The sequence below is a fragment of the Asterias amurensis genome, chromosome 1 (genome assembly GCF_032118995.1).
Source record: "Asterias amurensis chromosome 1, ASM3211899v1".
NCBI classification, from domain to species: Eukaryota; Metazoa; Echinodermata; class Asteroidea; order Forcipulatida; family Asteriidae; genus Asterias; species Asterias amurensis.
The window spans coordinates 4,375,049-4,389,054 of NC_092648.1; the positions used below are offsets into that span (position 1 = coordinate 4,375,049).

Genomic DNA, 14,006 nt, shown 5'->3' on the forward strand with positions numbered 1-14,006 from the left:
TAGCTCCTAGCGCAACTTGCAAAGCACTTGGATGCCTCCAACACAGATCAAATCCAAATTTTAAGATGGCCCAAAACAAATAAAATCACTGTCAACGATACAAGTGAGTCTTCAACAAATTCATGAATGATTCAAGTGAGTTTGCATTTTTGCAGCTGTCTGGTAGTGAGTTCAACAGAGCCAGGGCCCGCATTTGAGAATGCTCGGTCTCCTGCTATTATGAAGTTGCCAAATTGTTGTTCATCTCTGTGCACAGTTGTGTCATTACCATACAGCCAATGCAGTATAAAATTGTTTTCAAATGGTTGGTCAACTCGCTGGATTAAAATTGAACTTGTAGCCAATAGCTAAATTGCATCAATATATACAATAAAATATTTAAAAGCAATAACCATTAGGCAATGAACAATCAACGGACAATGGAAGGCAACACACGTCAAAAAGTTCCCAAGAGGAGGAGGTTTAATGCTTAAGAATTGGCAATGTATTTAATGTACCCTCCCTTTAATCAGTGTATTTTCCCGTCTTGGCACGCAAGAGGGTTGGAACGGAATCTTACTCATTTCTGGTACTAATTTGGGGCTGAAATCCACTGGGGAACAGAGCTGTGAACAACATCACTGGAAAAGAAAAAAAAAACACTCTGAACCGCAGCCGACTGCGTAAGTCAGACAGACTTGTTGACGTTGTTGGAGCTCATTGACGGTTTCTGGATGACTCGGGGGCAAGTTGTTTCTTGGGAATCTGAACATCGTGGAGACGCTTTGAGTGTTTTAATCATCGGAGCTCTGAGACATGATCGTGAGTTCCATCAGCATCGTTGGCTCAGAGTATCTGCTGCTAGAAAAGTGCATCTTTTAACATCAATGTGCCGTGTGGGAGCTCATTGACAGTTTCTGGATGACTCGGGGGCAAGATGTTTCTTGGGAATCTGAACATCGTGGAGACGCTTGAGTGTTTGAATCATCGGAGCTCTGAGATTTGGTCGTGAGTCCCATCAGCGCCGCTGGCTCGGGGTATCTGGCATTGAAAAAGTGCATCTTTTAACATACACATGTTTCTATTTTGGAGGTTGGATTGGTACATAATGTACCGGTAGCGTTTTGGATTTGGGGGGGGGGGGGGGCATTGACGATATTGTCGCTTGTATGTTGAAGAGCTAGCTTCAGCCATTTTTGAAGAGCTACATGTAGCTTCAGCCATGGTGCCAAGTCTACATACTTGAAAGAAGTTGATTTGTCTATGATAGTTCATCATGTTGCTTTGTGTGGTTTTCACCATTGCCAATGCAGTAAAATACAAGCAAAATACTTGTAGTCTCAGGTGTAACTTTTGACTGGGTGTTATTTCATAAGAATATTGAAGTATATTTATTGTAAGAGATTGTTTGCATGTTGTAATACTGAGTTCATTCATTTATTTGTTCATTCACTTCCAACTGTTTCCATCAAGAAACTTGTTGGATGTTTTTTATCCCTTAGTAGAATTTGTGTATAGAGTTCTTTGGTTCATATATAGAGCTCAATGCTTTCTAGATAGCATGGCAGAAACGGTTTTTTATTACCTTCTGTTTGGAGTTTCCTTATCAGGAAATAGGATGCAAACATGTGAAGAATTTTGAGATAAGTTTTGACTTTTGTTTTTTCTTGATTTCTCGTATTACAGGAGAACCAGAGCAGGACAAAAAGAAAGTACAAGAGGCCTACGTGATCGCCGTCGAGCAGCAGGCTCGGAATAAGATCGCCAAACTCGCAGAGCACAACAATGTCAACGCCGTCGACCTATCCAACCTCCCACCACTAACCAATGCTTCCGGTGAAGTGATCAATGGTTTCACCGAACCAACTCACATTACAGAGGATGGATTCTCTAGTGGGCCTTCTGCAGTAGAGAATGGTTTATCAACGGACCTAAGTGCACCCCTTGTGAACGGGGACTTAAGCGACGAGCCCACAATAGAGGCCGTGAAACTGACTGGCGAGCACGCGGGTGTGGATATCACTACTAAGCTGAACGGATTTCATAATGAGGGATACAGTAGTAGTACGGACAGCCTCCCCGATATCGGACTGCAAAATAACGGCGTTAATATTGTAACCACCAGTGCCGCCGTCGAGCTGAACTTGGAAGATACGGAGAGTGTGAAATCGTACGAGTACCCGGATTATAACGGACAAGGGGAAACGATAGAGGAGCCCCAGTTGGTGCGGAGCGTCGTCACCCCCGTAGAGATTACCCCGTTGGCTTTGGATAAACTAGACGAGCCAACCCAGTCCTCCAAGCAAACCCAAGAGAATGAACCCGAGATGGTTGTGCAGGCCGAAACCACACCGTCTAAACAAGAGAGGCGAATGCCTCGTGAGGTGGCAGTGGACTGCCCGCCTGGCTTCGTGGCTGCTAGCGGCATGAAGAACCCACCGCCCCAGTATAACCACTCGCCGCCCCATCAGAATGGGGGCTCTTCCGTATCCAATGGGACAGACATTATGCCCAACTCGCACCCGGGAAAACCCCAGAAGGGCGTGTCTAAAAACCAACGAACGGAGGAGGAGCGGGGGACCGACCACCGAGGAATTGAGCAACAGGTTAGTATTTTAAGAAAATGTTAATCCTAAAACGGTGCCTTAACCCACTACACCCACAGCAATAGCCGTGGTGCCCTGTTCTTTTGCCATTGTTCCCTGTGCTTTTGCCGTGGTGCCCTTTGATGGGTTTTAATACAAATTTACATTTTCCTCATCGTAGAAGAGCCCACAAGAGGAAAAATGCCGCTAGCTGTACTCGGTCCGAAAATATTCAGAAAAAAACAGAGTCCTGTGTCTTGGCGATGTAATGTGTCTCAAAATGCTTTTATTCTGTCGAAGGCTGCTGTACTTATATTATACTTATTGTACTTATATTATATATAACCAAGTAAATTTTTAGGGCCATTATCTTTAGGAGTGGATCAAAGGTATACCTTCCCTCTAAAGCAATGCGTGCTGTGAATATCCGCATATCCTAAAGTTTTCCTCTTATTTTTGGGGGGTTGATGAGCTGCATTCCTGAAATTTTTTGTATTTCACATGAGAGATAACCTTGCCACTATAAAGAGCAAAATTCCCCCGCCATATTGCATCGGTTGGTGTGTGTTTTGTATATGACTGGCATTCAGTGGTTGCCAGTGTTGCAGGCGATGAGCTACAGGGTTTAAAGCTGTTAAGCCAATGATGGGTAGGTTGAGTACTCTGAAGGACAGGGTCTTTGTCGCTTGGTTTGCCATGGTTTGGCAAGCCTTGCTCATACACTTTGATATTCTGCTCTTGCAGACAGTGCTCTCTCTTGACAGTGGTCTTCCGGCCGATTGCCACTTTAAACAGCTGACGGCAAGGAATTACAAAGGTTGTGGGTTTGAATTCCACCCTGGGTTCTTTTACATGCATTCACAACACGGATATCTGGCTTTACATCCAATCCGATGGACAAAGCTGTCGTTAAAAAGTCTTTAAAGGCATTTAAGTGTCATGACGGGGTCTTGAACCCACACCCAGATCAGACACACCAAAGCTTGTGCCATGACATGCCAACGACACATAGTCCAGTCTACATGTAGAATTGATACCTGGAGGAAGTGAGGGCTTAGTCGAAACAAGCAGTTTAGCACATGATGAGGACAATACATGACGGAACACACCCTACAACCCCCCCCCCCTTGAGAGTATGTTACTTGCAAGATGTCTTAAGGATCTGCATCATTCACTTCTGACTCACCAATGCATGCTAAGATCAACACGAAGGGCACCTCAGGAAACTGAATCGGGGATCAATGACAGACACCGCTGAGGATGAAATCTGTCTTTTCATGTGTATCCATGACGATGCTTCCTCGGTGATCGTCTACACATACACATGTAGGGGGTTAACACAACAAATGACGAATGCATGGGGTGATGACAAAAGCTCCTTTCTTAAGGTTGTGTCTATCACATTGGGTAGGATGAGAATTGAGGACAAGATGTTGTTTAAGTTAAAACTTGGAGCTCTCTGTTTGTGCCCGACAGGTTGGAAAATACAAAAAACAAAAACACACATTCTAGTTTTTGCATCCCTATGGAGGCATCTTTTGTTTCTTATCTTTTATCACTGTTTAGAACCTCTCATAGACTTTGTACATACAATTTTATTGTGTGGAGCACCCCAGCCTTTAGAACTCCCCTATGGCGACTTTTTGTGTTCCCTATTCTGTTTTGATCTCAGTCCAAATAAGGTAGTGAATTACAATACAAAGTCTCTTTTCCTATCGAGTTCATCGAGGCTAAAATGATGAATCTGCCCAATGCTGTGCGGATGGTGTTCGAAACAAAAAACAAAAACACATTGGGTACTAAATGACAACTAGGCTCATTACATTGTGAATCCATCAGGATGAAAATGATGAAGAATACCACTTAGGCCCTGATGGTGTTTGAGTGTGAATTTGATCACTCTAGAAGGGTTCACATATAGGGAGCCTTCAGTGCCTGGTACACAAATGTACAAGAGCTGGACTGCTGTAGACCGCCTAGAGAGAAACAAGAACATTTAAAGACACTGGACACTATTGGTAATTGTCAAAGACCAGTCTTCTCACTTTATCTCAACATATGCATGAAATAACAAACCTGTGAAAATTTGAGCTCAAGTGGTCGCCATGTTGCAAGATAGTAATGAAAGAAAATACACCCTTATCACACGAAATTGTGTGCTTTTAGATGCTTGATTTCGAGACCTCAAAATCTAATTCTGAGGTCTTGAAATCAAATTCGTGGAAAATTACTTCGAAAACTACATCACTTCAGAGGGAGCTGTTTCTCACATTGTTTTATACTATCAACCTCTTCTTATTACTCGTAATCAAGAAAGGTTTTATGATAATAATTATTTTGAGTAATTACCAATAGTGTCTACTGCCTTTAAATTCAAATGGGAAAGTCAACTTCCAAGCTGTACAAATTACAGCTTTCTCCATCAACAGTATTCTTTTAACTTCGAAGGACTAGTCCAGGTGGTCCTGCTGGCTATTTCTTTGCTTCCAAATGCTGATTGGAAACCATCGACTTCACTTGTTGTTCGAACGGCTTCGAACTCAGGTACCATTGTGAAAGAAAACCATAAAAGATGTGGACCAGTGAAAAGGCTTCAAGCTGACTATTAAAACAACAAACTAACTGGTCCCAGCAAGCTTATAATTTCTCCTACGACATGTACGTGTATGTAATTTTCAAAGATATTTCTGTACACTGTATATGTAATCCACAGTTCTACAAATTGTCACACATATCCACTCAAGTATATGATATTTAATAACATATCCAATGAACTTTTTGCACTTTCCTTTGTTGACCCGTGTTGTTGTTATGTGAAGTCAAAGGGAGCAAGTCCCTTGATGTCCTTGGCATTTGGAAGGTTTCCCTTAAAGGCAGTTGTGTGCATTTAGATGGTTGATTTCGAGACCTCAAGTTCTAAATCTGAGGTCTTGAAATCAAATTTGTAGAAAATTACTTCTTCCTCGAAAACTATGGCACTTCAGAGGGAGCCGTTTTTCACAATGTTTTATTCTATCAACCTCTCCCCATTACTTGTCACCAAGTAAGGTTTTCAGCTAATAATTATTTTGAGGAATTATCAATAGTGTCCACTGCCTTTAAAGGATAAAAGCTACAGGAATTTCACTTTTATTCTGCTTGCCAAGTGTCTTGTTCTGGCAAGGCAGCTTGCATAGTCAGCTTAGAGGCAAACAATCACACTGCAGATCACTTCAGGAGCACCATGAAACCAGCGTTATAGCGGTCCGCTAGCCAAAAGCCAGTTTAAATAAATACCTGAGGACCAGTCAGAATTCTCTCCAAGTGGTCAGGCTGGTTAGTTGAGTGTTTAAAAGCATGGCTATTTAATATGAGTTAGCAAAAGCTGACTGGACCTTTGAAATAAATAACCGGTTCTGTCACCGAGAAAGCCAAGGGCAAACTGCGAAGATGTCCAACAGTACCATAACCATTACATGTAGTTATGGTACTGTTTAACCCTGAGAAAGATATGTGAAACTGATATTGAAATTTGTGGTCTTCTAGAGTGCTTTGACCCTGTTGTAAAATGCCTCAAGTAACATGGCCTTACAATTTGTTATTTCATGGTTGATCATACAGAACATGAACACAGTCTGCATGGTTCAACTATTTTTGTCAGCTCTACCAAGATCCTGTATTTAAATACCTTTGACTATTCCTGTAAATTGCTCACTCAATAATTCACAACATGGCCATGGGCCTCCAATGTAAGGAGGGGGGGGGGGGGTAGAGCTATGAGGTTGAACTCAGCTCAAACTTTGTGGATTTTCCTCTTGGATGCTCAACCATGAAATAGAAACCTTTCATTATTACTAAGCCATTCAGGGTCACCCATAAGCACATGCCTTAAGAATGTGCAATTGGCCTGACTTTTCCCACACAAAAATAACCCCCCTAAAAAACGCTCAAACAAAAACTGGTTTTTCTCTTGTAGGCCTCCTTTCATCTATAGTACGTAGATTCCGGCGCAGCAAAGGCAATAAACGTGTCTTTGTGTTCGGCCCGCATACCACAGGGCTTAATCATAAGCGGTTGGTTTTTCTTTGAAAGCTGTTATCATCTGTTTATTCATGGAGAAAATGTTTGTTAACATGCGCAAAATGTGTTCATTGTTGTAAGTCCATTTGTGTACATTTAGGTAAAACTGTTAATCATGCATGATTTATTGCACTGTTTTTCTCGTTGGGTGGTGTGGTACATTGTAATGATATGTTTGTGGAAACAAGCCAATGCTAGAACTAAAACACCTAAGACCAGTACACTGAATTTCATTCTTGTAGGGGCACAACAATTTTCCTCTGTTAAAGGCAGTGGACACTATTAGTAATTGTCAAAGACCAGTCTTCTCACTTGGTGTATCAAAACAATATGCATAAAATAACAAACCTGTGAAAATTTGAGCTCAATCGGTCATCGAAGTTGCGAGATAATAATGAAAGAAAAAACAACCCTTGCCACACGAAGTTGTGTGCGTTTAGATGGTTGATTTCGAGACCTCAAGTTCTAAATCTGAGGTCTCAATATCAAATTCGTGGAAAATTACTTCTTTCTCGAAAACTATGGCACTTCACAGGGAGCTGTTTCTCACAATGTTTTATACCATTACCCCCTCCCCAAAACTCGTCACCAAGAAAGGTTTTTTGGCAATAATTATTTTGAGTAATTACCAATAGTGTCCACTGCCTTTAAAGGGCACTTTTACATGTACATGTATGATGAAAATTTGAATTTGTATGAACTTTGCAAAGGGCACCACAGCAAAAGCACAGGGGCATCTCGGCAACTGCTGTGTGTTGTTTTGAGGCCTGCAGCTTCATTTTGCATGCATTTAAACTTGCCCTTAGGGTTTTGTTTGCGCTTCTATCTCCATCCCTCCTCTCCAAAAATTATATTTATGTAAATAAAAAACTAAAACTTAAACAGATAATTTCTTACAAAAATAAATCAGATTCAACCGAATTGAAAGAAATTACCTCAGATCCCCATCATGAGCTTACTCTAATGCGCTTAACATCACATCTGAATCATTCTTTGATTTTTATATTTAGCGTCCCCAGTCGTTATTAATAAACACTATCTCAGTTTGTCAAATGTCAACTGATGTTGTATCATGAATTCCCAAAACAGACAGGAAGCACTGTCACCGCTGGTTTCGGGTCAAGAAGAATCGTAATCTTTAGGCAGGCATACATGTATCATGTTTCTATCAACAGGAAAACTTCAGTTATCATGCATGTAGTGCATGGTGTCAAAGTTTCAGGTACCTGAATTCTGTCTCACTTCTGGAGGGGGCAGAAGTCCCTTATCTCCCCCATGTCAAACCCAAACGGACATGGTACTTCACTTTAAAAGTATACAAGACAACTCAGGGCACTCTGTGAGGAAATTGTAAACTTCTACTGGAGCATTTCAAGGACACCAAGGCAATGACCAGGGGGCATGGAGGCAATCGCCTTTGTTGCCTCCATGAAGTATCAGGCTTGTAAACTTTATAGACAAAGAATGCATATTACAGGTTTTTCTAAAAAAAAAAAAATTATTGTTTTTGTCTTTGATAGAATGCCAGTCAGAATAACAGTCAAGGTACAGCGCTTGCATTCCAGCCAGTCAGTGCCAAAGCTCTCTTCGACGAGGAGTCCGACGCCAAAGCCAGTATTGCTCCAACAAATAATAACAGAAAAGCTATCGGTGAGTATGAAGGTTCACATTATTAGGACTGGAGATTCCTTCAAGATGGTTGCCTGGAAGGATCTTAGTCTTAATCAGAAAAAACTGGGAGGAAACTATTCATAATTGTTTCCAATTTCCTTTTTCATTTATTTTCATTCAGCCCTCATTTCCCAGGGGTAACCCTGGGGGAATAGAGAAGTGTGAAGTGGGCTATTGCGGGGGGGGGGGGGGGGGGGGGGGGGGGAGGGAGAGAGAGAGAGAGATAGTGAGTGCCAGCTAAATGCTAACTAGAACTTTCAAAATGGAAGTGGAGTGGCATCCCCCAAAACACAAACAGATCAAGCTGAGTTAGTCTTCAGTTTCTTTTTGTCAAGACATTCCATAGTGAGCCACTTCTCCTCGAGCATGTCACCTGACCAAAGTGTCGAGATATGATCAGCAACAGCTCCATATTTTTTATTTTTGTATGATTTTGTTTAAGGGTAGGAAGTGTTTGTGGTTGGGATTCGGTTTCATTGCTGAGGTAATCGAGATGCCGGTTTGGGTGTGTCAAATAACCGTGCTCATATCTAAAGAATGCTCTTCGAACAGATCACAGCTTCATTTGTTGGGAGACTGTCTGTAAGAGTAGGTCTTGTTGGGGAGTAACGAGTTTGACTTTACCTTTTGAAAATTGTGTACTCTCAACACTTGGGAAGCAAGTCTGCTGTGAATTTTGGCTAGTTTTCATAATGAGCTACGGCTGGGTACATGTAAGTTCTTTTTTTGATCGCTGGAAGAGGTAGTTTAAAGCTGTAGGCCTACTGGACCAGACTGGAGATGTTCCTTGGAGTTGGTTAACTTCCATAAAGCACGGTTCATACTTCCTGCGAAAGCGAAGCGAATTTTGAAGCCACAGGGCTGTTTTCACAGGGAATGTTTCGTAGGTGTTGAACACAGTTCAACTGTTGCGAATTATTCGTTGCGAATTTGTGATGTCTAAATTGGTATCGCATTCACAGGAGATGAACTAGACTTAAGGACTAGACATTTGTTTGCTGTTGTGTTTCTAATAAGTGCTTTACAAAACTCCCTGGCCTCTGTGTTCATTACGTTCGTTCACTTGAAACTCATAACTTCGTGTTTTGAGGCTTTGCATAATGGTCGGTTTATTATCATTCTTGTTTCTTTCCATCCACAGAACTGTCCAAGCTCCTAGCCAACCTGGAGCACATTCAGAGTAAGCTCGGCGATGCAGACAAGGCGGAGAATCTGGGATTCCTCAACCAGCTCTTCCACAGCGCAGACTTCCAGCAAGCGTTGACGGTGCACAACCAGATCACCAATGTGCACCAGCAGAAACAAGTGCCTTTGCCCGTAACTGGCAACGTGGAGCAGCTCGCTGCTGAGGTAAGGCTCGGGCATGTATGCTTCGGTTTTGAAGGGGCAAGGGCACCAAGGCATTTTCTCCTTGATGAAGGGCACTTACTCACTCACTCAAGCTTATATACGCCTGCAACCATGGACCTCCTATTGTCCCTCTGTTGTTATAGGTTCCCGGTTTGAATGTGAATACCTACTCATGCATTCGGTTGCCCACAGGCGGGCACAAGTGTGGCTTTTCAAAGTATTTCTGTCTTGCATGAGGACGGCCAGTTCGTTTTGCAGCACCCCGGTGTAAGACGCTTTACAATCTTCCATGTTTCTTGTGTCTGAGAGTTGGTTCCCTGAGAATGACTTTGTGTGCATCCAACTCTGGGTGCTAAGTAGCTATGGCCTGCTAACTGCATCCAATGGGCTGTGATTTTGTCTAAAGGAAATTGTAAATTTCTACTCTTTCAAGGGCACCAAGGCAATGACCAGGGTGCATGGAGGCAACCGCCTTCATTGCCTCCATGAAGTATCAGGCCTGAAGGCTGCTATCATTTCCCCAGATAGCCCACCTATTAATAACGACTGATCCCTTAAGCTTCACCCTTCATCCTCTGGCCACAAGCATTCTGGACTGAGGATTAACAATTCTGTGGGAATCCCATTATGAAATATAAGCAAGCTGCTGCCATTTCTGTTTTGCAGAAAAGAGGCATGCATGTACTGTACGCATAACAAACAGTACATGTGTGGCCTGGCATGGCCGAGTGGCGTAGCTCACCGTACCCAAGCCCTGGGTGCTGTCAGCAGCAGAGTGTGGGTTCGAGATCCAGTCATGTTACCTGTGCCCTTGAGCAAGGCACTTAACCAAAATGAGCAAGGTTTGTTAGTGCTCAGCAAGTTCTATGATATCTGGCCCTACTCTGTTACATTGGTTCCTCTTCAAAATATTCCGATTGTCATTCTCAAGTTGAAATGGAAATGGCTTTTACTCCAGAAAAATTGCCAGAAACCAATTGTAGCATACTGTGTGTCAGGGCGCTGCTTAACATACATGTAGCATTCTACACTTACTGTACCTGATAATCAAGTACATTTTACCTCTATATTAGAACTCCATATTAATCAGTGGCGAGAAATTGGGTTGAGGTCTATGCCATTATCACAATCCATTACCATTGTTTATGACTGACAAGTCACCGATTGTTTTTTTCTTTGGGGTAATTTCAACTGACAACGCCGCCTTTTATCATTGGGAGAAAAAATGCGGATTGATTGGTCGACTAGTCTCTTTAGGGAAACCAATCAGGGATACATGTAATGTTCTTTGTATACATGACATGTACACACATTTTTTTGGTTTATTACATTGGGTAGGATGACTCTTAAGGTCTAGTCACACATGCCTCGATAACGAGAAAAAAACCCGAGAATGTTAACAATGCATGCCCTTTGATTGGTTGAATGAGTGTTGGCGTATTCTGCAAGGAGCATTTCAACCAATAGATATGTCCTATTTGCTTTGTGATTGTCATCGTTTTCGTTATAGCTGCAGTGTGATTTGGCCTTTATCAAGCCCTGGAAAGCAAGTTTGTTGTATCAAGAAAATTGTAGCTAATCGGCATGATGCACGATTAGAAAGGATTCGTGTTTACTGGGTTTGTGAAAGTGCAGTACACATCACACTTTACATCCCATTCAATACAAAGGAAGAAGCAACAATTAGTTGTCTTACTTACATAGTGTAAAGCCCGGGACTCGAACCCACACTCTGCTGATCAGAAACACTAGAGCTTCAATCAGATGCACTTGACCCCCAAAAATAAACTGACATGTGCTGTCAACTTCTGTGGATCCTTTTTAAGATTACACCTGTGTTTGCGCAAACTTTTTTTGTAAATACTTATCGTTAATATTTACTTGATTGGCTTCATGGTTTGTTTGTTGAAAGTTAGAGGATGGGAATTCTTTATTAGTAAAAAAAGAAAAAAAAAAAACATTTTGTAAATACTTTGCACTGGAATTTACATTGTTGGCTAAATATTCTAGGATTGGAGTTCTTCATTAAAAAACAAAAACCAATGATGTATCTCTACCTTTAACAACCTCTATTTGAGGCTTCATCAATCATCATGGTTATCACAGTCATGGAGAAGGTGTCAATTTACACCCGACTGATAAGTGCTTCTCCTTCTCGTGCTTCTCATCTATTAGCTACAGTGAGTCAAGAAATATAATCTTGAGGTAATTTCAGTCTTGGAGGGCTCCCTTTTAAGTATCACTCCCCAATGGTTCTGAATGATGATTTATAGAGTCTTGTATTCTCGCTGTTTCATGCCTAATTGCTTGTCCGATGTCCTCCTCTTGGACATGTAAGCCAATCCCTTAAAGGCAGTGGACACTATTGGTAATTACTCAAAATAATTATTATCATAAAACCTTACTTGGTAACGAGTAATGGGGAGAGGTTGATGGTATAAAACATTGTGAGAAACGGCTCCCTATGAAGTGCCATAGCTTTCGAGAAAGAAGTAATTTTCCACAAATTTGATTTTGAGACCTCAGATTTACAACTTGAGGTCTCGAAATCAACCATCTAAATGCGCACACAACTTCGTGTGACAGTTTTCTTTCATTATTATCTCGACCGATTATTATCAATGACCGATTGAGCTCAAATTTTCACAGGTTTGTAATTTTATGCATAAGTTGAGACACACCAACTGTGAAGGCTAGTCTTTGAGAATTACCAATAGTGTCCACTGCCTTTAAGAATTTAATCAGGACTTGGAAACAAGGTACATCTATCATCATGTCCTGACTTCTTTAGTTTGTTGATCCTAAAGATAGGAGAAATTTGTTGCTCTTGTTAAACTTTAGGACAACTACATGACTCTGGAGAGGGCTCAAAGTTATCGCCTGAGACTTTTATCCCGATGGCGATACAGCTACTCAAGTATCAGTCATTCTGAGCATCTCAGTCACAGCATTCTTGTTTGAGATAATAATTTCATTCTTGCTCCCAGGTTAATCTGCAGCTTGGGGCGGTCATTTTTTTTTTTAAAGCCATTGGACACTTTCGGTAAACAGTATTGTCAAAAGGCCCACACTTTGTGTATCACAACTTATATATAAAATAACAAACCTGTGAAAATTTAGGCTCAATCGGTCATCGGAGTCGGGAGAAACTAACGGGAAAACCCACCCTTGTTTCCGCACGTTTCGCCGTGTCATGACATGTGTTTACTATAAATCCGTAATTCTCGATGTCGAGAATTGATAATTGTTTTAATTTTTTCTCAAAAAGTAAAGCATTTCATGGAATAATATTTCAAGACAAGTCTTTTACCATTACCTTCTGTAAACCCTGTAAGTTATTTGTAAATCTGTGAACTTTTATTCTTTTGTCTGTTCCGAAAGTGTATAATGGGTTTAATGTTTGGGAGTAAACATGTACTGTAATGAGTCAAGAAAATTCTCCCAGGAGAGATTCATCAAAGAGGAACTTGGTTTATCATCAAGGGATCTCTGCTATGCACTGATGAAAACACCTGTTATTCTTACTTAATGGAACATGTACATATGTATAACTAGGATGTACTTGGTTGGGCCTTAGTGGGCCAAGCATTTTATTTTTGGTGGAATAAGTCAAGAAACCTGTTTTATGGGTGTTACCCAGCAGGATTGAAAAATACATTAAACGTCATCATTCAAATATAATTCTTTTGAGACAAAACAAGACCACTGGACTTGTTCTGTCTTGAGTTACTTGACTAAAAACTGAAACCACTGGCCTTGGATCAGGCCTCATGCCAGTCCTGGAGCCCTGATTTAAATAGAAAAGTATTGTCTCTACCAGACACGGATTTGTTGGCGACCCATTTTGCTTACAACGTAATAGACATTACGACCCAACACTGTCAGTCAATTTTGTTTTGAGCTACTGTCTTTACCCTTCCTGCTTGTCGCAGCCATTTACTTGATTGTTTACAAACCGACCTATTTATAATAATAACTAGTGTATAGCGCATTTCACAAGAACTGACAAATTCGATAGAAGTTGTTCGCTGCGCATCTGCACCAAATAAAGGAAATCCTCAATATAGAAAGTACAGCATAAACATATATTTGTTCCTGGGCTTCATCCTGTGCACTAGTTCGTGTAAGCTTAAGCCAGAGAGATCCCCTGAACACTCCGGTCTGGATTAGCAGAAACCATGTATGTTGTTTTGGGAGAAAAAATAAATCCAACAACTGATTACGTCTTCTTACAATCGGGTCTGAATAAACCATCTGATTTCAGATAAGAAGATTACTTGTACAAGACAAGTCTTTTGCCGATTATGGTTTTACGTTTTCCAGACCCTGGGGCTTTGATTGAGATGGATTGAGTTTGTAGAG

At 41.3% G+C, this 14,006-nt stretch overlaps 1 protein-coding gene across 4 annotated transcripts in view; it reads left to right on the forward strand.

Moving 5' to 3' along the window:
* LOC139943175 (protein PALS1-like) overlaps positions 1 to 14,006 on the forward strand; it is a 112,452-nt gene that overhangs the window by 70,317 nt on the left and 28,129 nt on the right. For all 4 annotated transcript variants that reach the window (XM_071939992.1, XM_071940008.1, XM_071940000.1 and 1 more), the window contains 3 exons: positions 1,666 to 2,585; positions 8,144 to 8,273; positions 9,436 to 9,644. In XM_071939992.1, the coding sequence (XP_071796093.1) occupies positions 1,666 to 2,585; positions 8,144 to 8,273; positions 9,436 to 9,644 (1,259 nt within the window). The remainder of the gene's footprint in view (positions 1 to 1,665; positions 2,586 to 8,143; positions 8,274 to 9,435; positions 9,645 to 14,006) is intronic.